Source organism: Stegodyphus dumicola, chromosome 3 (genome assembly GCF_044657685.1).
Source record: "Stegodyphus dumicola isolate Sdum_Otavi_A_Nest chromosome 3, ASM4465768v1".
NCBI lineage: Eukaryota > Metazoa > Arthropoda > Arachnida > Araneae > Eresidae > Stegodyphus > Stegodyphus dumicola.
Window position 1 is genome coordinate 165,824,501 of NC_140770.1, and position 27,247 is coordinate 165,851,747.

The 27,247-nt window shown below is 33.4% G+C and overlaps 1 protein-coding gene and 1 long non-coding RNA gene across 4 annotated transcripts in view; one reads left to right on the forward strand and one right to left on the reverse strand.

Annotated features, from left to right (window-relative positions):
- The first annotated feature begins 1,858 nt into the window (after nucleotides 1-1,858).
- LOC146998188 (uncharacterized) overlaps nucleotides 1,859-27,247 on the forward strand; it is a 31,973-nt gene continuing 6,584 nt past the window's right edge. For both annotated transcript variants that reach the window (XR_015040357.1, XR_015040359.1), the window contains exons 1-2: nucleotides 1,859-1,995; nucleotides 20,011-20,125. This is a non-coding gene — a long non-coding RNA (uncharacterized LOC146998188). The remainder of the gene's footprint in view (nucleotides 1,996-20,010; nucleotides 20,126-27,247) is intronic.
- LOC118182433 (RCC1-like G exchanging factor-like protein) overlaps nucleotides 21,663-27,247 on the reverse strand; it is an 84,179-nt gene continuing 78,594 nt past the window's right edge. For both annotated transcript variants that reach the window (XM_085813585.1, XM_085813584.1), the window contains 2 exons: nucleotides 23,330-23,415; nucleotides 21,663-22,237 (listed from right to left, as the gene is read on the reverse strand). In XM_085813585.1, coding sequence (XP_085669711.1) covers nucleotides 22,160-22,237; nucleotides 23,330-23,415 — 164 coding nt within the window. In that variant the 3' untranslated portion in view covers nucleotides 21,663-22,159. The remainder of the gene's footprint in view (nucleotides 22,238-23,329; nucleotides 23,416-27,247) is intronic.

Consider the following 27,247-nt stretch of genomic DNA (forward strand, 5'->3'; position numbering starts at 1 on the left):
TAGCCACTTGTTTATTAATCCAAAGTTAAGTCTAGTTAGAGTTTAGTTCATATTTTTATATTATTACGTTCAGACCACAAGTGGTTGGTCTCTGTATTCCGAAGTCCGGAAATCATTGTAAAGAGAGAAAAATAAAGGGTTTCGTATACCCTTCCTGTGTAGCTTGTCTACTTCCCACATTTATTGAACATAGCTTTAGTAAGCTCCCTGTTCCGAGTCAGGTCATTTAATGTTCCCCAAGCAAGTAAGGAGGAACACTGAACCTGATAATCTAGGGCCATCCAGTTTTGAATAACGTAGTCCTCCACCCGAATATGAGCCCCTGGAAGCTCGAATTTGGAATTTCGAATTCGCTTTATTGTCTCTTTCATATTTTGTAAAACTTTAATGAATTTTTTACTAACAGACTCAACCATTTCAAAGCACTGGCACCTGGCATAACTGTACGAAAATAATATTTTATCTCCAGCGCGTGAGACTGTCTATCGAAAATTCTAAAGATATGCTGTTTTAAAATATTTTTAGCCCAAAGGGACATTAGCCCAAATTCTCTCGAAACGTATATGCGTATGTAAGTGAAAAAGCCACCCCTTTGGGCGTAACATAAAATCTGATTTTATTTATTTATTTATTTATTTATTTATTTTTATTTTGTATGTATGTGTGTGTGTTTATTTCTAATTCCTTTTAAATTATGTAGCGTGATGTTGTGCAGGAAATCGTTCACACTTTATGGAAACGATTTTGATAGTTAATTTTTATGCATAAATGGTGTATTTCTTCTGGCCATTTGCTTCTATCTTGATATTTTCCTTGTTTCTTGGTTATAGTGCTAACTCGAATTTTCCATGAAAGTAAACTTTTTCTGAGAACTAGCATGCCCATTTTATCTGAGCATGTCAACTGTGGGTTGTTTCAAAATTCCATTCAGTGTTCTTGGATGCCGTTTCCTCAGGCTCGGTTTAACGAAAAAGCCTGTAGAAGAAGTGCCAGGTTTTTGCAGGTATTTTATTAAATGGGGTACATATAAATCTTGTTTTTGATCCTTTCTTTGGCAAACGAGACCAAGATAATATACTTTATTTTCAGATTCATCTAACAGCTATTCTCAACAGCTAAAAATAATTGAAAATTCTAAAATCAAATGGAAACCTGAAAATAATCTAGTATCTGTAACGATTGAAATTCGAGTCTCACTTGCCAGATTTTCAGTAATTCGCTGTCTTTCATAGAACATCAAGAAGAAATTGACTAAACGAAATCTTTCTAATTTTAAACTGCAGAAGTATCAGAGGTATTTAACCTTTTGATCGTCATCAACGCGCTCGGCTCGTATTTGGCTAAATGCGTAACTTTGAATCATTTCACAAGGCAAAGGCAACTTGACAAGTCGATGCCTCACAAATTGATGAAAATGTGATGAAAATGACACTTTTATTATTTAACCATTTATTTATTATACATTCATTTATTAATTTTTATGTATTCCTTAGGTTTTATTTAAATTTATAGAAAGTATTCTTTTATTTACTTTTGTTTACTTTTTCTGAATATCTTCAATAAGGCTCCGACACTGCTAATTTTAGAAATTAAACTCTGAACTAATGCACAGTAAGTTGAACACTTGCTAACCAGGGAAAGCAATGACGTAATAACGAAAAGAATTTCTAGAACTGTGCAGCTGTTTACCGTCAGCAACACATAGTTCAAAAAAAAAAAAAAAAATTTCAGGGATGATGCAAAAATTGCATCACTTCGAATGTTCTCGATTAATAAATTCATTCATCTTGATTCACCGCAGAATAATAAAATATGAAAATCTGATTAGACTTTATGACATATTCTGATTTTAAACATCAAAACATATAATAACATTTTTGAAATTTGCTTTTATTATAATCATAAATTTCTACAGTTACAAAAAAAAGAAGAAAATCTCCGGAACCGCGGAGTTGAGTTTCGAAAAGAGGTACCTCCAGATTCTAAAAATTCGTGGTAAGCCATTTCGATCATTCTCATCGTCGAACAACTTTAAACAACCGAGATATTAATTAAAAACTCTGAAAACGATAATTTGCGCAACCTTTAAGGTTGGTTATTACGTCATTGCTGCTTTTTTCGCTGAACTTCACTGCTGCGTCGAAGAGCGTACGAGGTGGAATTTTAAAATTGCCATTCGTCTTTTCTGAAGAGAGATAGAGTGAAATTTTTTATATAATAGAACTTTTAAATTTTGCGTTGACCGCAGCCCGCTGGTAAAAGATGAAAATCTGATTTAGACTTAAATATAAGACATATATCCCGATTTAGACATCAAAAACTGTAATAATATTTTTTAATTTGAAACATAAATCAAAAAATGACCATTTATTATGATTATAAATTTTTCTATAACGGCAAAAATGGCGTCGTAGGAAAATTGCAATATTTATTAAAACTACTCATATTTGTAATCTGTTCGAAATGCTATAAATAAGATGCGTATTAAATTACATCAATTACACATACAGTCGACTCGCTTTGTAACGGTCCTCTAGAAATCGAAGTAAAAGGGCATTATCTCGAATGGTTTTTGCGTAGGAAGAACAGTCGGAACTTTCTGATGAATCTTTTATATCGAGCATCATACTAATGCTTCGAGATCGTTTAGATTACAGAGAAATTTCTCAGAAGCAATTATCCTACCATTTTAAAGGATTTTGGGCTTCCGCAAAAGTGTCGCTTTAAAAATTATGGCGTCCGTGATATTCCGATACCAATTTTTATTTATGTTATCAGAAATGTATTAGGGTGATCATTATGAGAGGTTTCGTCGTATTTATTATCCAAATACAGACATTTGAATATTTAAGATATAAACATTTCTTGCTGCGTTTGTTACCAGTAAGCAGTGCTTACTAATGTTGCATAATTGAAAGAACATGGTTGTTCTGAAGACGGATAAAGTCTCCATCCCAGTGATTCTCAGCCTTTATTGCCTCATGCATCCCTTTCACTATTGCTAGATGACCATCCCCCCCCGTCCTTTTCAAAAATCGAAATATATATACAGGGTACTCTCGATTCGAGTTTCAAGTTCATTCTTCTTCAAAAAAATCTTTCATTTCTAATATATTCTATACCTGCTTAAAGTTTTGCAAATTTTAATGTTCGAAATATTAATATTCTTAATAGTCGTAAAAAGGATATGACAAAAATTTGAAAAAAAAAAAAAAAGAGAGAATAAGCTAAATGCATAAATTAATCAAGTTTTTCATAACATCTCTACATTTACTACATTTCTGTTGTAATACGTTCTCAAATCTGCATGCATGGAAGCCTTTTGGAAGTTTTGCTACATTTTTACTTCCTTGTACGAAGTAAAGGCAGTATTGTAATCAAAAAAAAAAAAAAAAAAAATTCGGGTATATTTCAACGCAAATATCCATTTGGGCCGCTATCAGCTCCGTTTGAACCACATTTTTTGGCGTGACATCTGCACGCACGCACAGAATAAATAACTCTCTTATCCAAAACGGATTTAAAATGGATTCAGAAGAGTTTTTTGGTGACGTCTGTACTTACATATCTACGTAGATATGTATGTCGCATAATTAAAAAACTTTTAAATTTTGCACATGCAAAGCCGTAGAACTTTGAAATTTTGTACATGCAGTTGTGCATCTCCCTTTTTCTTGCAATCGGCCGCACCTAACGTATATACATATGTATTTGTGTATTCTCACCCTGTTACCCGGCTGTTACATATGTATTTATGTATTCTCACCCTGTTACCCGTCTGTCACATATGTATTTATGTATTCTCAACCTGTTACCCGGCTCGCTGAGCTCACTATTTTTGTTCTGATATGTTGGTAAATTGTGCATTTTTGTTTTAAAAGTGGTTGAATTATGTTGTTATTACGTTCCGATTAAAAGTTTTTATGCCTTTAGTTAATTTGCATACAGCAGTTGTAGAATTATCAACAATTTAAAAGTTTAAGAGGAGCTAGGTCTAACGAGGCCGCCATTTGTATACATTTAAAACTATTAGTGGAATAGTGAATTATGTCGGTTGGTGCACCAACTTCAGCGACCTTTTTGCCTAGTGGGACCAAAAGTTAATTTTGAGTTTTGCGCATCGAAAATTTATCATCTTGCCCGTTGGCCTAATTGCTTGTTTTTGCATAGAAACTTTAATTTTTGTTGTCAAAATTGTCTTTTAACCGTTTTCAAATATATTTGGTGTTAAGTTTTCCTGTATTTTACAATATTTAAAGATGTTTTGAGTTCTTATGTGTTTTTGCCTTGCCGCGAAATGAGAACTGAATTGATTAAATGAGAAATATGTCTGTAATGGAATTCGAGGAAATAAGTTTAAATGAAGTGAGCAAAATATGTGTATAATTTAATAGGCCGTGTAAGAAAGTCATATGGTGTCCACATGACGCATTTTCAAAACTGCATTCATATAATTAACCTTCCAAATAATCTCCATTCCATTCTATAACATATACATAAAATTTTACCTTACAAATAAAGAATTTTTTATAGATTTTCGTCTTACACTGAAAACACAGGCAGTGGTTCGACAGTGATTATAAGTAGTTAGGGGATACGACCTAACGGCCTTTACCACCATAAATATGTTTATTATTATTTATAATTATGGGTATTCTTAGTAACTCTTAAAATCCATGTACACTAGTAAGTCGAACACTTACTTCTGTAACTTATTTATAGCACTTCGATGAGGCATCTAATGAAGTGATGAAGCAATTATTGTAGTGAAGATAGTAATTATTTTAAGAGGGCATAGGCATGGTTCGCATAATCTTATTCTTAATGAAGATGAAAACATAAAATTAGCAAAACTATAGTAACTAAATATATACAAGTCCCAAAAAATATTAAGGTTCGTATGGGGATGAACAATTATGATAATTGGCTTCCATTAAAGCCAATCTCATCTCTTCTTTGAATCACATGATGTGATCGCGTGACTGGAAACACAGAAAAGTGAACATTGCAAATGTAAAGCTCAGTTTAACAGTGAAAAGTATGATTTGAATAACTGCATCTTTTCTATTTTTATTTCCCAGTATTATTTCTTTACAAACTTGTAAACCTGTGAACCGTCGAACAGTGCCAGTGGCTGCAAGTCTTGCAAGCCAGCTTCCGTGATACTCGGTATAGAATAGGAAATTAGTAGTGAAATAAATTATTCATTACGTCATCAAAGGCCACCAGTGGTTGAGTGGTAAAGTAGCTCGCTGGTAGTTCGGTCTAGGGTTCGAATCCCGGTTAAAAAAGTCCTCCATGAAAGCATCTCTCTCCTTAGCCAAATAGTCCTCGAGTGCTTTGCTAGAAACCGAAGTCTTAAAACATTACGTCATCAGTGATTCTCCTAACTATAAGGAGAGGAAACATATTTTAAAAAGTCAGAATCGAAATTTTGCTTTTAATAGAGTTATAATCTATTCTAGTGTACCTACGGCATTTTGTAAATTATTGGTGGGTATTGAGGAAATCGGCAAATTCAAAAACCGCCCCAGGCGGAAAATCATTGGCTGCACTGCTGCAATATGTGTTTCTGTTTTCCAGAGTTTCAGCAGTTCTACTAATAACATGTTACTTCGTACACATACAAAAACGAGTTGCTTTTTCCTGCACACATTAAGCTGCATATGCTTTTCCTTCTGCCTTTACAAGCGGAAAGAGGTCAATGATGACGCGGTCATCTTTAAAACGTTCAAACTCGCCGAAGCGTCGGTGGTATAACGGTTAGCATAGCTGCCTTCCAAGCAGTTGACGCAGGTTTTCAGTTTTGCTGTTTTCGAAAGAAAATATATTTTAAATGTTAATTACTTCGTTTTGTAATATTCTTATTCACGCACATTTCGATCCAAAAAGAAATCTTAGTTAAGAGTCAAAATTTAAGCAATTGTTTTTTTAAATGTTTTAAATAATTTAAAATTTCATAAAATAAATTCTAAAATTAATTTTTAAGCCGAAAATTGTTTTCTTTCCAAATAATTATTAATAAAGAAAATGAAACAGCTTTGTTCAAAAATATTTTTAAAATATTTATTTTAATATATTGACTGAAATATTTATTTTAATATATTTATTTTAAAATGTTATCGGCAAAAGTATGAAATGCCGGCATATTTTACGTTAAGCATGAAATATGAGAATTATTATATACTTTATCTAGGCACTGCATATAGTACTTAGGCATCCTACAGAATGACAAATGCTCTTTAGACAAATTATGAAAAAAAAAGTCATGATAAGGTAGAATGACAAATGCTCTTTAGACAAACTATGAAAAAAAAAGTCATGATAAGGCTATTATTTAAAAGGCGTTCAATCCTCAATACAAATGTTATTTTGAAAAATAAATAAAGAATGCTATTAAAAATTTTATTCAAAATACATAAAGAAAAATGAAAACTACACGGTAGGCTTAAAATGACAATTTGAATTTACTTCATTACTTTTTTTCACACAAAGACATTTCAAATTTCGGCACTTTGTTTTACGAATCCTTGGCACTTTTATTGGAGTGAGCAATTGCAACTGACCAGAAAGGAATTTCGTGGTCAGGAATATCTTCAATTCTAAGCGAGTTCTTAGAATATAAAAAGAACTGTGATCTCGAATATAGTTATTTTAAAATTCTTTTAGAATTTCCAAGTCGGTAGAAGCTATTCTCTGTCTTACTTATTACAACTGCCAATATATTGCATGATTTATAATATGGTACTCCCTAGGTACTGTATATAATATTTAAAATCCTTTCAGAAGTTCCAAGTCGGTAGAAACTATCCTCTTTCACACTCATTACAACTGCCGATACATTGCATCAATTATTATATACTTTCCCTCGGTACTGTATATAATACGGAGATGTGTTCCATACTTTGCCGGTTTGCCATTCTATAGTATGCCTAGGCAATGTATGAAAAGTTCCGGCCAGTTTTCGGCATTCTGCTGGCCAAATGGTAACGTGATTAGTGACACTGACTCCCGTACCGAAGGGCCCGGGATCGAATCCCGGAGAAGGCATGGATGTAAATTGTCTGTCCCTTCATAGGAAGCAACCGTTGCCCACCTATTAAGTGCCTCCATAATTAAGTGACCACCGCTTCCGGCCTTAGTAGAAGCCAACCCCTCTAATGGCTAGTTCCCACCACTGGAAATTTTAAAAAGATTTTCAACATTCTATAAAATACTTAGGTATTGTATATAACATCAGATTTCATACTTTGCTGATATAAATGCATTTTTCATACATACAAATGCATTTTTCTCTCTGTTCATATGTCATGTATTTATATGTACGCATCTATATACAAGATGCATGTAACTACTTCATAAAACCTATATATGGCGATGTTCTGGTAATGGTTAAAGAATCTGTTATGGAACCAAAGTAATATGATACTGGGAAAAATTAAATTAACTTACACGAAATATAACAGCATACAAATTTAGTTATTCTTTAATTTCACTTCTCACAAAATTGCTATCTTGAAGAAAAGATTAAAAAAAACTTTCCAACTTTCAATATCGAAAACTGAATAATAATGCCAAGTTATGAAATTAAACAATTTTTTTCTATTTACTTTCATTAAAATGTGGGAAAATTCTATTTATCATGAAATTTTGCATTAAAAAAAGTTACCGAAATTTCGGAAATGAAACATGCATTATTGCTAGTAATAATCAGAATAACTGTTTTCATTCATGTTAATTTTACTTATTTTAAAACAAAACAGCAGTCTCTCCTCATTTACTGAGGCAGAAAAAATTTGCTTTTGAAGAACTGAAACCACACATTTGTCTCTTAAAATTTAGAAAGCATTTTTCAATTGAAAATATCGCGAAAATTATTGAGCAGCAGCTGGAACAGCTGACCACATCAGGCGTTCATGATTTTCCTATTTGCGGGAAAATATAATTAATATTCCTTGCTTGTAGTTTTTAAGCAAGTCTGTGAAAAATTATTATTAAATGAATCTTAACTGTTTTACAGCCACTATATTGACGCAAAATTTTTGTACTTTAAGTAATGTTGTACTACATGAATCTACGAAAACTTTCCATTTCTCAAAGATTAAAACCTCAAGATGACCTAGATTTTTTAGTGTTTGGGGCTGATAAGAAAATGAGTTCGGTTTTTTAGTGGGAAATAAAACTCAAGTTTCTTCTATGTAAAAAATGAACTTTTAACCAGTCAAATATTTTCCATTCTGATCGATGACCTTTCGTCATCCTTTTGGTAAATTCATAATTTTGCAGTCATAGAACTTCTGGTCTTTATTAAAAAACAACAAAAAAAAAAAACTTAAGTGCGATTTGAAGTCATCGTTATTACCGAAATTTTTACCATTTAAGAAGCTCTGTAAACTTCGAAATAAATGATAACTCGACTTTTTATCAAAAGTAACGCCTAGATATTTCGTACTGGGAGACTCACAAATAAAATAGTCTTTATATTCTAAATTCATTACAGTTTCTTGGTGATTTAGTGTAAATGTTTGACACCCTGTTTTTTCAATATTAACTTCCATTTCATTATCATCGCACCACTTAGAAAGTTTCCTCAATGCATCATTTAACCTGTAAACCAAAAAATGTTTTTTCTCATGTATACTTGATGACCAGGTAACCAAGTCATCAGTATATAGGGCACCGCTTATATTCTCAGTATTATCAAAAATTTGAGGTAAATCATTAATAAAAATATTAAATAAGGTCGTACTAGTGACTCCATCCTGTTGTAATACTAAATAAGATTGTCTGAATTTTGAAGTAGTCTCCATATTTAACAGCAAAAAAGCATTATTGTGTTAAATTTCTTAGCCATTGAGACATGTTCCCCTTTACGACCAAGATTTGTAGCTTTCCGTAAAATTTAAGTCTTCATATTCTATTGCATGTTGATTAAAATCAATGAAGACCGCTGCTAGGTTCCAACCCTGTCCAGGGCATCCTTTACAGCTTAAGATAAAAGCACTACTATCATAATTATCATAAAAGCACTACTTGTTGACTGGTAGAGTGCAATTTTCTAAACCCGGATTGAGAGGGAAATAGAAGGCAACCATTCTCCAGAAAAAAATACTAATTTTCATTCACTATTCTTTCCATAACCTTACACACTATGCTAGTTAGCTATAGGTCTATAACTTGACAGTTTTGACAATGGTTTTTCTTTCTTGGCAATTGTTAAGATAAATAGCTTTTTCCAAGCTGCGGGCACTTCCGAAGACCATATCTTATTAAACAAAGATAGCACGAACTGAAATGCATTAAGGCTTAATTTTCTCAAAACTTCTGCATGGATTCCAGCTGGGGTCGGACTCTTTTTGTTCTTTTCTTTTGCCAATTCCTGTAAAGTAAAATCTGTTTAAAAACATGTTCTGGTAGTGTGCTAGTATTACTTTTTAAATGAGTTTTTAAAAATCTTTCTTTATTTTACAATTTTTTTTTTTTTTTTTTTTTTTTAATTTTTCAATGTTGCTGGGCATAAAACCTAACAAACACATCAGCAATATCCTTATCCTCCGTAAATTGTCTATTATTATGGATAACAGATTGCTTTTGGTGGTTTTTTTTTTTTTTTTTTTTTTACTTATTATTTAAAACTGATATAAATCCATTTTATTTTCAGCTGTCCTTTTTATAATTTAAATTTGAGACAAAATTTGAAAATGACTGTTGTTTGGATTTTGTTACTTAGAATTTAGAATCTCTAAGTTTCATACATCTTCTATATTACCTGTCATTTCAGCTGTTATTCTTGCCTAAAGTTTTCCAGTTCCCTTCCTGCAAAGTTATAATCATGGTAAATCCATTCAAGTGAGTGGGCGTTGAAATCACCCATCAGAACAGTCTTTTTACCAATTTCTAATTTATCAAAATTAGGTTTATTTCTTGGAGGTCTATACATAGAAAGTACCTGAAAATGCATTCCTTCTTTCCAGACATCTATTTTTGATATTTCAGACTTTTCCTCGCCTGCCTGCACCTTCTTAACAATTGAAAATGTTCCAGTTAGAGTACTTATTATTCCAATCAGAATACCACAAGCTACCTGTTTACTCCAGATTAAACATTGTAAAATTTCGAAAATTAAACCTCTCACTGTCTTTCTGATAAATTCTAGCTTTCACAATAGTGAAAACATCCACTCCAAGCTTATTTACTTTAATTCCCAGCTTAGCTTTCTTAGACTGGTTTAAGCTACCTGCACTCCAGTGCAGCACACGTAATACAGAATTCTCCATGAAGCTTGCGCTCTGAAAATTATAGTAGATTCCGCATTACCCAGGATGCACCACAAGAAGGCTTACTATACTACACCCCAGTTATTAAAAACTAATCATATCCAACCGAAGATCAGATTTAAACTGTTCAACTGCACTGCATTAAAACCTGAGAAATTATGCTAGAAGAGCACAGTGTCAGTCTTGGAAAAAAAAAAAAAAAAAACATTGTAAATGCACATGGGAATGGAGATTTCTTTTCATTTGATAATTTTTCACGACATCGAAAGTCTGAACTCGATATTACTTATGTTTCAAAGTTATAATATGAAAATCTTTTGAAATGTTTGTAAAACCCTCGAGAAAGTTCTTCTCTTCAATTTCATTCAGATAAAATCAGAATGCATTTTCATCGTGATTCCATATAGTCTCTGGATATTCAATATTCTCCCTTTCATTAAGTAGCATTAACAACTATTTTTAGATCCAAAACAAAAAAGTGGAGAACTGCAACAAGATGTACAAAGGTATTCTAACTCTGTTTCATTTTCAGAGATAAAAATTTATACAACCTACAAGAAATATGAAACCAGTATTATAAGAACAAGAACCCTTTCATAAAAATTTTACACACTTTCATAACACTTGGATGAGTAGATGAGATACTATAATAATACTTATATTCCAAAAGAAGGTCAGTTTATTTTTTATAATCAGGTATTCTTTACCAAGTACATTCAATGATCAAATACTATATTTCCTCATGTATTCAGCTGAAAATTGAGAGGGGGAAATTCTGTGAATAATTTCAAAATCGAAATCGAAATCGAGTGAATGGTTAGGCGGCATTTAGTAGCCTCTGCTACTTTAACCGTCTCTGTTGGAGATATGCCCTAAGGCGTTGGGAAGAATTAAAAATTAAGGTGATTTACACCGCACCGACAAAGGTGAAGCAGGAACATGTGCTAATGCACGTGAGTTGCTCAAGTACACTTTGGAGAAGGAGGGTTCAAGCATCTGGCCGCCGTACAAGCTGTGATGTATCTTCACTAGTTGAAGAAAGATGATACGTCGAGGCCAGTCACGTGGGTGGTCACCCACCCAAGTACTGACCCCGAGCTCTGCTGCTGTAAACAGGGGAACCTGTGTGTTGAAAAAGTGAAAGAAATCGTAAACATAGTGAAATTCCCTCAAATGCTTCTAAGCCGGTGATTACTCTTAACTTTTAGCATATCTCATCAGTGGCATGGCTGCTTTGAACCCGGCAGTAAACTTCTCAGCCGTGGTTTTTGCAGCGCGGATCTTCTCAACGTGCTCAACCATACTGTTCAGAAATTTTTTGATTTTAGGATCTTGGATCCAGTTTATGATATCTTTGTACTCTGTGGGTGGGTTTTTCCAATTTTTTCTTTACTCTATCACTGTGGAGAGGTTTCAGCTGGGTTTTACTGCTGTCTTCCTCTGTTTCGATGAATTTCGGAAAATCTGCCGGCGTAGGGATCTTAGCTGCTGGCTTCGCCTGCTGCTTCTTTGCTTCATATCGCTTCTTGTACACGGAGCAACCCCTGTATGAATTTACATGCGGTAGTGAGCAGAAGATGCACTTAGGTTTTTCTTCTGGCTTTAGAGGGCATTCTTTACTTCTATGGTGCTGTCCACACTTGCAGCATCGCTCAGGATTTGAGCAAAGATGTTACGAATGTCCATATTCTTGACATCTATAGCATTGAATTACGCGTTTTTTCGGGGCAAACTTCTCGATCTTGACATTAACACTTAACATATTGTTGAGTCCATGAATTGCACGTCCTTTCTTCGTTTTCTTCAGCTGCAAAAGGAAAATCGGAAGTTTCTCGATAGCGTCTCCTCTTCGTCTGGAAAACTGCTTCACTTTACTTATCGGGAATTTCCTTCTCTCCAGATCTGCCTGGATTATTTCTTCCTTCATTGTCGATGGGAGGCCCTTAAGAACAACATTAGTAGGTTTTTCGCTGAGTAACTGGAAAGTATGAAATGGTATATTTCTTTTCTGCAAAACCAGAGTTGCTTTTCTGCAATCGTCTACTGACTTTAAATTAACATATAGTAGTTTCATTTTCATATCGGCTTCGAATTCTTCACTGCAGGTATTGATAAAGATTTCATGAATTTTAGGCCAATCCACTTCGCTTTGCTGGAAAACTACTGGGGGTGGAGTTTCCTCTTTTTCGGCTCCTCCTTCTTCTTCCATACCTTCTTCTTCCCTTAGCTGCTCAAATCGATTTTCCGTCGTAACTTCCATTGGAGCTTCGTTTTCTGATACTTTCGCTGTTTTCTTAGGAGAAATCCATTCTTGTTCCCTGCTGTCTGTTCCTCTCTCAGTTATCTGCCCTGGATAAAGTTTTTTTCGTGAATGTCTCTACATCCATCTCACCCTTAGTTCTTTTATGAAAGTAATTGCAAATTACGTCAAATCCAAATTTCGCAATCTGGTCCCGGATTTCTTCTTCAGAACATGACTTGAATTTTGGGATGTCCTCATCATTTCCCATTGATAAATCTTCTGGTGTCTCTTCATCAGTAGCTTCTCCATTCGGTGTTTGAATGTCTCTTTTTACCTTAACAGGTTTGACATCTTTCTGCTTACTTGGTTGTTCGCTTTCCGTATCTGACATAGTTTTCGCCTTTTTCTCTTTACTTTTCTTTTCTTTGGCCATAAGGATGAAATCCTCTTTCTTCAAAGGATAGGTCTTGTTGGATTTGGACGAACGCTCGTTTCGGTAGTCCTCTTCATCAGAACTATCGAGTGGTGTCCTATAAAAGGACATTTTCTACCCGAAGGTAACTAATCAGTCAAAGGTATAATCACCGACCGCCTACGGGATTGGGTCAGTATCCGAAAATCTTAAGCGTAACCACAGCACAACCTACTAGCTCGGAGTCACAGCTCAGAATGATGTAAATAATTTCATTTCCAAAGAACACTTATAGTAAGACAACAAATTAAAAGTAGTCATGGATAAACTATAGTAACTGTTTAGTATTTATTGTTACCAAACGAAGTACTAGTGTGTCTTTGCAACAATAGATGGCATTCTGCTTGATAATTCAATTCTGGTTGCTATGGTAACGAACTTTCAACTCACAACTTATGTGATTTGTATTCTATTCTTTTTTGTTTTAATTGCTACAGTGCTAAAAGTGAAGTGTGCTGTGTCGTCACGTAGACGGCATTCTTTCTATTTGAAAGTGTTCTGTAAAATAAATAAGTGATATTACAGTCCGCTTACCTTTGTTTTTGTGAACTTATTCTTATCATTCTTGGTCCGTGCGACCGAAGAGAAGAGTTAGCGAGCTTTGGATATGATGTGATTTATTCAAATATTAGCAAGTTTCGAATTGTGAATTAATAATCAGCTTAGTGTACTTTCGATTCGAATTGTGGATTATGCGTGTGGCATCAGTTTCGATTCGTGAAATATTCCCGTGGCATGGTGTAGCGTAGAAACCTCAACATTGGGGTGAGTACGTTCCAATATTTCATCTTCTTTTGCTAGAGTTGTTAGTATAATATTTGTTGTTATTCATAATGGCTGATTTGAAACCAGTTTTAACTAAAAAGAAGGTTCTGAAAAGCAATATAACAACGTTTAAAGGCAAGGTAAACTCGAATTTAGAACAAGCAGAAATTTCAAAGGTAAAGTTGTTCGAAACGAAACTAAATGCTTTTAACAGTGAGCTTCATTCTATTTATGAAAAAATATTTTTGTTGTGTCCTGAAAAAGATTGTGATACATTCATTACGGAACAACAAACAATACAAGAAACTTTAGATGAATTATGAATAACTATAAATAAAAAGTTACAGAAACTTTCCAGTGACTCTGTTATCGAAACAAGTAGTGTAGCAAAAGTAAATTCGTCTGACGTTTGATTACCAAAAATTAGAACTTTCTACCTTTACAGGGGAAAATATAGAAGAGTGGATTAGTTTCTATGATCTTTTTAAGGCTAGTGTAGATAACAATCCGAATATTTCTAAATGTCAGAAGTTTCAATATTTAAAGGCTTCTTGTAAAAAAAAGGCTCTGTCTATTATTGAGTCAATTCCTATTTCTGATGCTAATTATGATATAGCGTTGCAACTTTTACAGGAACGTTATTCTAATAAAAGAAAGTTAACTAATGCGTTAATTCGTAAAATGTTTAATTTGCCAAATGTTTCTGATTTAGCTCAAGCTATTTTACATTGTGTTGATGTAGTGAATAAATGTGTACGCTCTTTGAGAACTCTTAAGCTAGAAGTTTCTGATCTTTCTGATGTTCTTTTTGATTATCTGATAACTGAGAAATTAGATAAAAACATAAAATTTTGGTGGGAAAGAACTTTGAAAAAAGATGAATTAGGTACTTTAGATAATTTACTTGAGTTTCTAAAAGACCACGCTAGAACCCTTCAGAATAGTAGAAACCAATCTAAAGATTTTAGGAAATTTTCTAATTCCAAAGTAACTTCTTTAATGTCGAGTAAAAACAGTTGTATAATGTGCAAGGAAGATCATTCTCGTCACAAATGTGTTAAGTTTTTAAACTTCAGTGTCCAAAAAAGAATCGAATTTGTTAAGAAATACAAACTTTGTTTTAATTGTTTATCTTCTCAGCTTCATTTAGTGAAAACCTGCCGTAGTTTACATAAATGTATGACGTGTAAGTTACTTCATCATACTGTTCTTCATTTTGATCGAAATATCAAAACTAGTGAAAATGAGAAACCAAAACAAACGTCCTCACTCTCCCCCAGAGCCGAAGTGTTCTTACCAAAGAATGAAGTTGTTACAAATGCCACAACATGTACGGGATAATTTAGTTATTCTAAAGGTGAAGCAAAACGTGTATTACTGTGTACTGCTCTCATTAAAGTTAGTGATTCCAATGGTAAAGCCATCTCTTGTAGGGCTTTACTAGACTGTGGCAGTAAAGCCAGCTTTATAAGAGTGTGTCAGAAAACTAAAGTTAGGTAATTTTAACAAAAAAATTGAAGTGTCGTGCCTTGGTTCATTCAACACTGTAACAAGTGGAGAAGTGGAATTAATCTTTACCCCACACTTTGAGTCAAATTCCAAATTTCGAATATATGCATTCGTGATTTCAAGGATAACTTCAGATGTGTCTAACGTGTCGCTTCCTTCTAAAATCATTTGACGATCTAGTCTTAGCTGATTTAAGTTCTATGAAAGAAAACCTATAGATATTTTGTTAGGTGTAAATGTATTTTTTACTGTGCTTAAGGGAGACATCATTAAGAGAGGAGAATCATTACCCTTTGCAATTTGTTCTCAGTTGGGTTGGATCATTTCCGGGAACACTATTATTGATGACTCGAATCTAACTAACACTTTTACAGTGAATAATCTTCAGTTGAATACAGACGAATTAGTTGAAAGATTTTGGTATTTAGACTCCATTTCTGAAGTCAAACGTATTTCAAGTGAAGATAAAAAATGTGAAGAGTTCTTTAAAACAACACACTTCCGTGATCAAAATGGTCGTTATGTAGTGAAACTTCCATTTAAAGATAACCCTTCAAGGTTGGGTAATTCTAAAGATCTTGCTTTACAAAGATTTAAATCTTTAGAGAGAAATCTCTTAAGATCTCCTGATACATATGATATGTATAAACATTTCATGAAGGAATACTTGGATGTCGGGCACATGGAACCAGTCCGTAGTTTGAAGTCCTCAAGTCAGGCATACTACATGCCACATCATGCAGTAATTAAGGAATCTAGCTCTACGAGTAAAATACGTGTGGTATTTAAAGCTACTACAGTCAAAAGTCGTTAATCCGGACTCGTCGGGACTTCGGCGATTCCGGATTATAGATCATCAGTTCAAATCTCATAAGATGGCATGCAGAAATTCTAAAATTAAAAATATGAAACCGTAATTTATGAAATAAAGAGCAATTATGATCTAAAAGGTATCAAAATTTACAAAAAAAAAAAAAAAAAAAAAACTTAATATTTATTTGTTTACTTTATTAAACATTTCTCTCAATGTAAGTTGTTTAAGTTGCTTCATTTTATGTGATAATACTTTCTCTTTAATTCTATAAAAAGACAATTTCTTGTTCAGTTACAAAGTTCCGCTGTTCAAGTCCTGTTAATTGCTGTGCCGAGAATACCGACTAACTTGTCGATCGAAATTTTTTCGTTTTCACTAACCTCTCTGTCACATTCTTCATGTCTTTATTCATTTTTTGCAGCAATTCCACTTTTTGTTTGTTAGACATCGAAACATACTTTCGTTTTGTAGATCCTTTGGAAGTTCCAGCATCGGAAATTCTATTTGACATAATCGAAAGTTCAAGTTTACTTTTATAAAATTGCTCTTACAGTCTGCAAAAAATAATAAGCGGGATCCAATTCGAAGATTAAGGAACAACGCAATCATTAACATTAACTGAAATAGATAATTAGATAATTTTAGCTTACACCGTCCGTTATACATTAAACGCGCAGGCGAAAACGTATTCTGCACTTGCGCACACGCATATGCGCAGTAGTCAAGGTCTTACGCGCACGCGTAAAACGCCTGTGCCAACGCGGCGCATGCGCAGAAAGTTTTTAGCTTTGAGGTCCGGAATATGGGTGTCCGGATTAACGACTTTTGACTGTAGTAAGTCTTCATCAGGACTATCTCTTAACAACATATTGATGACAGGTACCAGAATACAATAAGAGCTGTTTCCAGTTTTGGTCAAATTCAGATGTTACCCAGTAGTTGTCACAGCTGATATCATGAAAACGTTTAGATAAATTCTAGTTAACGAAGAGGATAGAAACTTTCAAAAGATATTTTGGCGGGACAGTCCAAGTGATCCTAATCAAGAATTTCGACTTAATACTGTCACATACGGCACTGTCTCGGCTCCATATTTGGCTACTCGTGCTTTATACCAACTTGCCTACGATGAGCAGAATAACTATCCTTTAGCTTCGAAGGCTGTACTTCAAAACTTTTTTTGTAGATGATTGTTTGGTAGGTGCTCAAAACACTGAAGAGCGCAAAAATCTAGTAAATCAACTCTTGCAAATGTTAGAACGTGGACGATTTCTTCTGCGTAAATGGTCATCCAATGACTTGTCAGTGTTAGAGAATATACCCCAGGAGTTGAGAAATGATTCTGAGGCTATGAAAATTCAAGACGATAGCTCAATCAAAGTTTTAGGAATTAATTGGAACCCCCGTGAAGACTACTTTAACTTTTCCGTATCCATTTCTGGTGAAAAGTTTAAATACTCTAAAAGAGATACCCTTTCTGATTTAGCGAAAATATTTGACCTATTGGGTTGGCTTGCTCCTTGTATTATTTATGTCAAAATCTTAATACAAGACATGTGGAAACTCCATTTATTGTGGGATGAACCTATTTCTAAGATGAGTTTTTTAGTGATAAGATTGCTAACAAATGGAAGATTTTCTGAAATGATTTACATCTTATTCAACAATTAAACGTACCGAGATTTGTTTTGATTCCTGACGTGATTTATATTGATATCTGTGCTTTTTGTGATGCCTCCGAGAAAGGCTACTGTGCAGCAATTTATTTGCGTTCAGTGTCACGTAATTTGGACATCAAAGTAACACTCTTAACATCAAAAACAAGAGTTGCCCCTCTGAAAGTGCAATCATTACCTCGATTAGAGTTATGCGCCGCAGTTTTTTTAGTGAATTTGCTTAAATCAGTGTTAGAACATTTAGAGTTTTTTATACGTAAAGTTTTGGCCTGGACAGATTCAACTGTTGTACTGTCCTGGATTTCTGCAGAACCATATCGTTGGGTTCCCTTTTTTGCTAACCGCGTTGCTAAAATACAGAAAATAATTCCTAATGTAAGGTGGAACCATATCAAAGGAAAGCGGAACCCAGCTGATTCAGGTACAAGAGGAATGTTTCCAGCAGAATTTCTGTGATGTGAGCGATGGTTCATTGGACCTTCTTGGTTATATTCACAAGATTTAGAACCATGTCCTGACAGTGAACATCTTGCTGATGTAGATTATGAAGGAGTTCGTAGAGAAGAAAGAAAAACTTGCATTTCAGTATCTTGTGCGGTAAAGGAAAATGACATTTTTAAACGGTATTCATTTTGGACAAAATTACGTCATATAGTTGCATTATGCCTAAGATTTATTTACAACTGTCGAAACTTCTCCGAAAATCGTTTGAGAGGTTTTCTGACAACCGATGAGCTTCGATTAGCTACAAAAACAGTGATAAAAAATGTCCAAGAATCATACTTTCCTCAAGAGCTCTTATTTAAAAACATCGAGAGAATTAAAAGGTGTGAACAGCTGAGTAATACAATTAACTCCCTTCCTTGATGAAGGCGGCGTCATTCGAGTAGGTGGTCGCTTAAAAAATGCAAACATTCCTGAAAATAGCAAACATCCTATTTTGCTTCCAAAGGAAGGAGATTTCACTAATCTCATCGTAACTCATTACCATGTCAATTATTTGCATGCTAGTCAAGAGTTATTAATAAGCACTTTACGAATGCAGTAAAGTGCTTATTAATAACTCTTTGGATTCTTGCGATGAGAAAGATTATTCACAGATGTATTCCTTGTATTAGAAATCGAGGCAAGACTGTGACCCAGATAATGGGTGATTTACCCTCACCCAGAGTTCAACCATCAAGACCTTTTGCAGTCACCGGTGTTGATTATGCTGGTCCATATTCTATTAAGTCCCAAGTTGGGAGAAGAACAAAAACTTTCAAGTGTAACGTATTCATTTTTGTGTCTTTCTCAACAAAAGCTGTACACTTGGAGTTACTCAGTGATCTATCAACTTCAACGTTTTTAGCAGCTCTAAAAAGATTTATTGCCCGACGAGGCAAACCATCTAAAATTTCGAGTGACTGTGCTACTAACTTCAAAGGTGCTAGTAAGGAACTGAAGGAGATTAATAAAAATGCAGCTCGCATTGAGAAAAGCAGTGAATTATGTGACTACATTACTCAGAAGATATAACTTGGTTATTTAATCCTCCAACATCTCTTCACTGTGGTGGCTTGTGGGAATCTAATGTGAAATCCATGAAATTTCATCTTAAACGAGTATTAAGATCCACACTTCTAACTTACGAGGAATTTTTAACAGTGCTTACACAAGTGGAAGCGTGTATGAATTCCCATCCTCTTTGTGTGATGTCTAGTGATCCAAACGACTTTAGTGCATTGACTCCAAGCCATTTTCTGATTGGAGCCCCTTTGCTTGCCATTCCGGAATCTGACTCGAGTGATATGAAATCTTCACGACTTAAACATTGGTCTCTAGTTCAACAGACTGTGCAACATTTTTGGAAACGATGGTGTGCAGAATATTTAACAACACTTCAACAACGTGCTAAGTGGTTTTGTGCGTCTCCAAACCTAAAATGTGGTGATTTAGTTCTGGTCAAAAATAAACAACTGCCTCCAAACCAATGGAAAATTGGAAGAATTGCCTTAATTCATCCAGGTAGTGATAAAAACGTTTGAGTGGCTACAATCCATACAGCCGCTGGTGATTTCAAACGAGCTGTTACTAAATTGTGTCTTATCCCCAATCATGACTAATATCAACTATGAACTATTGACTTTTTTCATATTATTGAACTATTGACTTTTTTCATATTATTGAACTTTAATTTTAGTTATATTTTCAATTAATTTTTTTGTTAATGCTATTATGTATGCTTTAACTATTTGTCTTTTTTGAACCCTTAGAAGGCTTCAAGACCAGGGGCTATGTTTAGTATTTTTTGTTACCAAATGAAGTACTAGTGTGTCTTTGCAACAATAGATGGCACTGCTGCTTGATGATTCAATTCTGGTTGCTATGGTAATGAACTTTCAACTCATAACTTATGTGACTTGTATTCTATTCTTTTTTGTTTTAATTGCTACAGTGCTAAGAGTGAAGTGTGCTGTGTCGTCACGTAGACGGCATTCCTTCTATTTGAAAGTGTTATGTAAAATAAATAAGTGATATTACAGTCCGCTTACCTTTGTTTTTGTGAACTTATTCTTAACAGTAACTATTACTATTATTTCTTTAAAAGAAACATACAATTCCGATAAGAATATGTAGCAATATAAAGATTAGAATATCTAATTAAATACCTTCATTTTTACTTCCTGATAACTGGAAAGTCACTCATTCTTATTCTTGTCTGTGCTACTTCTTAGGCCTCAAATTATCCAAAAATAATTAAGAGTAGAGTAGTTGACTTGGTCAAATCATAGATTGAATGTTATGACTGTTTCGCTGTTATTTGTCAGTTTTGTATTCGGCTGTCATAAATTTAGAATCACAGTTAGAAGGGAAAGGTTTGACATGAGCTTCACAAGTAGTTTGTGAGGGTTTGTTTTTGTAAGCAAGATAAACGAATATAATATCTATGTGAATTGTTCTATATGAATGAATCCTTTTCAAAATTTTGGGAAGCTTGTTCTTGGATGTACTGAGTAAGGGGAAATTTAAGGAAATATTTAAAAAATTTTCAGAACTTGCTGCTTAAAAACCTCGGGGGGAATATGATATCTAACAAATTTTCAGTTGTCATAAAAACAATTTCATCGCAGAATGTATCATCCAGAGCACTGTATGACTCTGTAATTTTAAATTGAATTTTTTAAATTACATTACAGAGTCTACAATAAAAGTAAATTTCAAGGCTTGCTAAAGACACAGATTATACAATAAACATATTGTGAACTATAGTTTGTGAACTCTGCTGTAGCTTTTTGAATATATATCACAGCATGGAAGATATTATTCATTAGCCAAAGAAAGCAGTAATTTATATTTTGCATGCAGTTAATCCTAGTTAAGAAAATACTGAGCAGTTTTTCAGAATTGTTTCTTATAACTGCTTGATTTTTAATAATTTAATGAGAACAAATTTATAAATGCTAAAATTTTAATAGTTTTACTCACAGTTATCTTTAATATTAAATTTTTAAGCCATCATTATACTCCTGATTATATGTGACTAAAAATAAAATATTATCTGCTACAATTTATCAAATCAAAATATAAGATTTTTAAATCAAAATATAAGACAAAATTTTAATGTAATCATTGTGAAGATATTTCTCCATTCAGTTTCCAATTTACTATAGTTAATACTTGTATGGAATTCAAAATTAACATAAAATCATGATTATCTGAAGGCAATTAAAAAAATAGCCCTCCCCCAATAATAATTACTAGAAAAATACTATTAGCAATTTACCTGTGTTTTCAAGCAGTTTAATCTGGGCAACAAGTTCATTTCGTTATAAAATTAAATCAGCATTTAAAACAAAGAGAACATTGTAACAAAAGAATAAGCGCCATTAGTATAGAAGAAACTAAGTTATAAATGGCATAAAAGAACAATATTTAAATAATCTTTATTAAAAAACCACAATTAATGGCTGAACACTTAATTCATTTTTACAGTTGAGCAATACATTTTTAACAAATTATTTATGAATATTTATATATTCAAGATTACCTACAATTAAATTACATAAATTAAATATGAATTAAAACAGCTGACCAAATTCCTATGATATCATCTACTTCTCTTGTATTTGTCTTTTCTTTTTGCATTTGTCATAAAAGCTTTGCTTTTTGCTATGACATTAATATTCCCATCGCTCTTCAATAAACAAACACCCATTTTTTTTAAATCTCAGGGTCAGGCTAATTCACTTCTCAGAAATCAAGAGTCAAATATATTACTTCTATTGTTACTTAAAAATTTGTTAATATCTTAATACAATTTTTATGTAATCATCCTGTCGTTTCAAATTACAAAGTCATAAATGTGTATTTTCTTTTACTATTCACAATAATTACAAATTAAAGTTATTTAAATAATTAACATCACGCAAAAGATCTACAGAGAGCAGCTGTATGATCAACACCACAGCTTATTTTGAGAACTTCTGCTGGAACTGCAACCTATGAAGTATCAAACAAACATAGAATATAAATAAAGTATCATAAAATAATTTGTTAATTTATTATTGATTTACACATAAAGAATTATTTTACATTTTACACCTACATGAACAAAATTTTATCAATTCTATTTAAATTTAATTTTTGCTGTTGCATATACTGCATATGAAGTTCTTCCTCATGAAACAGTGAGAGGTTTTCTTATTTTCATAACAGCAACAACAACAGAAAAAAATTGCACAGACTTATTTGAGAATAAATTGTGACAGCTTTAAAAAAAATAATGAGATTTGAAACAATACAAAGATTAGTCCAAAGGGGCTTTGTCCCTGAAGGACTATTGTTTTCGTTTTGCAATTTTGTGTTGGTTCACTTTCCGTTTTGTGTTGGTCCATTTCACTTTTCAAACTGTTGCCATCAAATGTATTATATTTGTATTATTATATTATATAAATGTATTGTAGTCCTGCATTATATTTGAAGAAGTTAAATAATGAAAAATCTGCATAAATGTATAAAACAGAGGAACACAGTCATCGAATTTTGAATGATGTAATCCTCCTACGAATACGGGCATGTGGAAGCCCAAATTTGAAATTTCTTTTATTATTGATTTCATATTTTGTAAAACTTTGATGAATGTTTGATTAACAAACTCAAGGATTTCAAAGCAAGCAATGGCAACATTGTACAGAAAAAACATTTTTATCACCAGTGCGTAAGACTGCATATAAGAAATTCTAAAGATATGCTCAATTTAAAACTATTCTATGATATTGCTCTTGAACTGAATTTTATGGTTTAAGTGGTAAAATGTTAAAAAAAACACCCCTTTGGATGTATTTTAAAATCTGAAACCTTTCATATTTTTATTATTATTTCTTTTAAATATACATTGCTACAAAAATCTACATTTTTAAAGATCAGTTACAAGAATTTTGTGTTTTTTAAAACTACAAAAGAGGCATTACATTAAATTTCTCTATATTATTATTGCTTATAAAGAAAGGGGGAAAAGGAGTTCAATACAAACATATTATAAAAGCAATAAAAATATAAAGATGCACATATTATATAAAAAGTGCATCGTACCTTATAAGGAAAGTATTGATCTTTCTCCCTCCCAAGTCCTAAGCAGTCACTACGGTTTCGACCCCACATGTATAAATGACCTTGATCTAAAAATTGAAGCAAAACATATTAGAAAAATGATATAAAGCATTAAATATTTTAATAGTTGTTAGTACAGAACAAAATCTATGGTTTAGCTAAAATTTTTTAAATTTATTTTTCCAAAATTACATAGTTGTCCCCTCCCCAATTCTCTTGCTCTTGAATGCCATTTTCTTAAATATATAACTTTCAAGCTGGACTCTAAAAGAAATTATGAGCTACATCAAAAGAAACATATGATATTTAAAAGTAGCAAACAACAAGCTTATTTTGGCTTATTCTGCAAATTAATTTCATATATCTTTAATCATTAATACAAATATACCTTATTCAAGAGGAATAAATTTTCATCTGAAATTTTTTCCAACATGATATCAAAGGTAAAAATTTAGAATAAAGAAATGTACATGATATATTTATAGCTTTTAATGCTTTCTTCAACAAAGAATTTGAAGGAAAATGGAAACTTTTCCTCAGCAAAATACAAAAAAATATACTTAAAATAAATTAAAGGTAAACACATGTAAAAACCCAGCTTACATTCACATAAGACAAACACTTTGTAAAAATTAACAAATTTTAAAAAACATTTTTTAATTATTAAAGTGAGTTACATTTTCAAAAAATGTGTATTGTTACAGTTTTTGTAGTTAGTTTGCTATTTTTAATAGAATTTTAATCAAAATTATTTCATTTCCCCATGCAATGCAGTAAAGTGATAAGTTTTAAGAGAAAACTATGCCAAAAAAGTAAAAATACAGCAACACGCACGTTAAACATTTAATAAATAGATATCTCCTACACTCTTTTGCTATCCAGAAAAACTGAGAAAATATCAGAATGTTCTCGTGCATGATTAGAAAGCTTATAAAAGATGGATCAAAACATCTCAAATTCAGTTGTTTATTAGTTGTTCACTTAGTTCTTGTTGTTGATTGTAGCGAATTTACGGTGAGATCAGATTAGCTTTCTCTGCTTTGAATTGAGTTCTATTCAAACATTTTAGTACTTCAAAATATAACAACTGTGAGATATTCAGGTCTTGCACGATTATCTCTGAGGAAATTTCAGCATTTTGTTCTTATTTCTTGGGATAAGAATAAATTTTATTAGCTTTTATTGACTTGTGCATTCAATTTATTACGAACCTGTATGCATGCCAACGATATTATCTTTAGAGCATTTATAAATAATACAACAAAAGCAATAAATAATGCTAAATGCTAAAATAACAATTTCGAAATATTTTGGTTATTTTATTAATAATTAATTATTTATTGCTATTTTTAATTTTCAAACAGAATTATGAATAAATAAATATACAGTATGCTCAAAACACAAAATTTATCAATATCGGAATACAGTAATATATGATTTCAGAATGTGCAGATTGGATCTATTTAACTAATTAATGATTCAAAACACTAATTAAAGATTTAAAACTATCTCTACAATTAAAGTACATCATAAGTATTTTCAAAAGAAAAATGAATTATTTATGAGATTTGTACACAAAAGTAACTTTATTTAATGCCTAGACCAGGGTTTCTCAACCTTCTTTTACTCACATACCCCTTGATCTATCATCACTACTTCATGTACCCTAATCCCATCCCTATTATGTATAATTAACTAACTCACACATCTGCAGAAACAGTAATAATAACTATAATACTATTATGGAGAGACCATTAATAGAGAGACGAAGTTTTATCAGTTATGCAAAAATGAATCACTTTGGTTACACATTTAATTAAATTAAATATATACATATATATATTTAAGCATATTTAAAGGGAATCTTGAAATTGTTTGGCAGCACTTCATAATTTAAAATCCGGATTGGAAGATTAAAAATGCAGTCTCAAGTATGAACTTGTGCTGGAAAATCTGTCTGGGGGAAAAAAAAAATTAAGTGTAGTATGAGAAAGCAGCCATCTTCACTAATACGGTGCTTTTGAATCATAACAGAATAGTGATTGCCTTGTTGACTCGTCAACAAGAGTTCAGGATATTCTTCTTTTAAGTCGATACAGAATGAGATGAGGGATTTCTTCTCAAATTCTACCTTAAGTACCTTATTACCTTTCAGTTCAATCAAGTTAACTTTTTCTCAGACTGATAAATATTCACACTGGAAATACTTTTTATTGCAAACAAATGCAATCCAGTGGTCATCTGTTCCATGTTTGGGAAAATATTTTTCAAAAGTTGCTATTCAGTTGCCATTATTGAAAGTTCAATCAATCCTGATGTTGTAATATCCCAGATTCTATGCAGGAATAAAATTTTATTACAGAAAACAATGCCAAATTAATTGCCAGGTTTGTGTAAGCATTCTTGAAATATGCTTAACATTGTATGTTGGCAGGTGGTCCTTTCCTTCTCCTCAGGTACTGGCTCTGCACATAAAATACACAGGGTGTCCCAAAACGACAGCATAAACTCTGCACAGCTAGATTCCTCGTTGGGAGTACATAAAAACTGCCCAAAGAAGCGTTCCTGTACGATCCATAGTTTATGAGAAAAATAGGAATAATAAAATATAACGTCACTGCCAATGCAAGAAAAAACACTTTATTGACAGCAATATATGCACAATTTAAAGCAGATGTTCAAACTGTGCGCCGTGCATGTTGAGGCAGGCTTGAGCACGCCGTGGAATGGCTGTCATCACATGTTGCAGCATCGCAGGGTCCACCGAAGTACAAGCAGCATGCAGACAAGCAACTAAGTACATTGATGTTGTTACTATGTCTCGATATACCAGTTCCTTGAGATGGCCCCATAGGAAAAAATCCAATGGTGTAAGATCTGGCGAACGTGGCGACCATAGAACTGGATCCCCACGACCAATCCAGTGGCCGGGGTATTCCATATCCAACTAATCACATACAGGAGCACAGAAATGCCCTGGAGCCCCATCATGCTGGAACCAAAGTCCCTATATTGCCGCTAATGGTATGTCATCAAGGAACTAAGTTAAGACTTCCTTGAGAAACACCAAGTACGACTGTCCCGAGAGTCATTCAGGCAACAGATGTGGTCCAAGCAGGCGATCTCCGAGTATGCTGGCCCACACGTTAAGAGACCAACGTTCCTGATGTTTCTGCGGCTGGATTGCATGCAGACTGACCTGGGACCACACATGGCTATTGTGATGGTTGAATGCCTCATCACGAGTGAAACATGATTCATGGTCCACAGGATATGTGCAATGAAACCATTATCTGTGTTCTGTTGCTGCAACAGCCATTCACAGAAGGCCACGCGTTTCTGAAAGTCATCTGGTTACAGACCTTGCATGGTTGTGTATCAAAACGGGTGTAGCCTCTCAGACCATACAAGCCTGTGCACAGTACTTTTACTCTAAGTCATCTCACGGGCTAATGTGCGCGTGCTTACCTCGGGCATCTCTTCTACCCGCTGCAGTATTGCATCCGCCTGTGCTACCGTTAGGCAGCTCCACGGTCTTCCAGTATCGTGAAGATTGGCTGTTGGCAAGACGCTTCTCGTATTTCATAGTCTGTCATCCAGCCTACGGATGACGTTGGCATCGGGAGGACGGCGGGATGGATATCGACCGGCATACTGCCTAGCAGTTCGTAAGGCATTTCCATTACATCAGCCATACTTTAAGTACATGTTGCAGTAGTCCCAAACGGAATACATGGCCACCATACGAAGACTACTGGTAGCTGCAAGATGCAGTCTTTTAAATACCAATTCAACAACGGCTTAATGTCATTCCACGGTGCAAGCACACATGATGCGAAATGCATGCCGAACGTTTTAAACATTATTGTCTGGAAAGATATGTCAATACTATTGTTGATA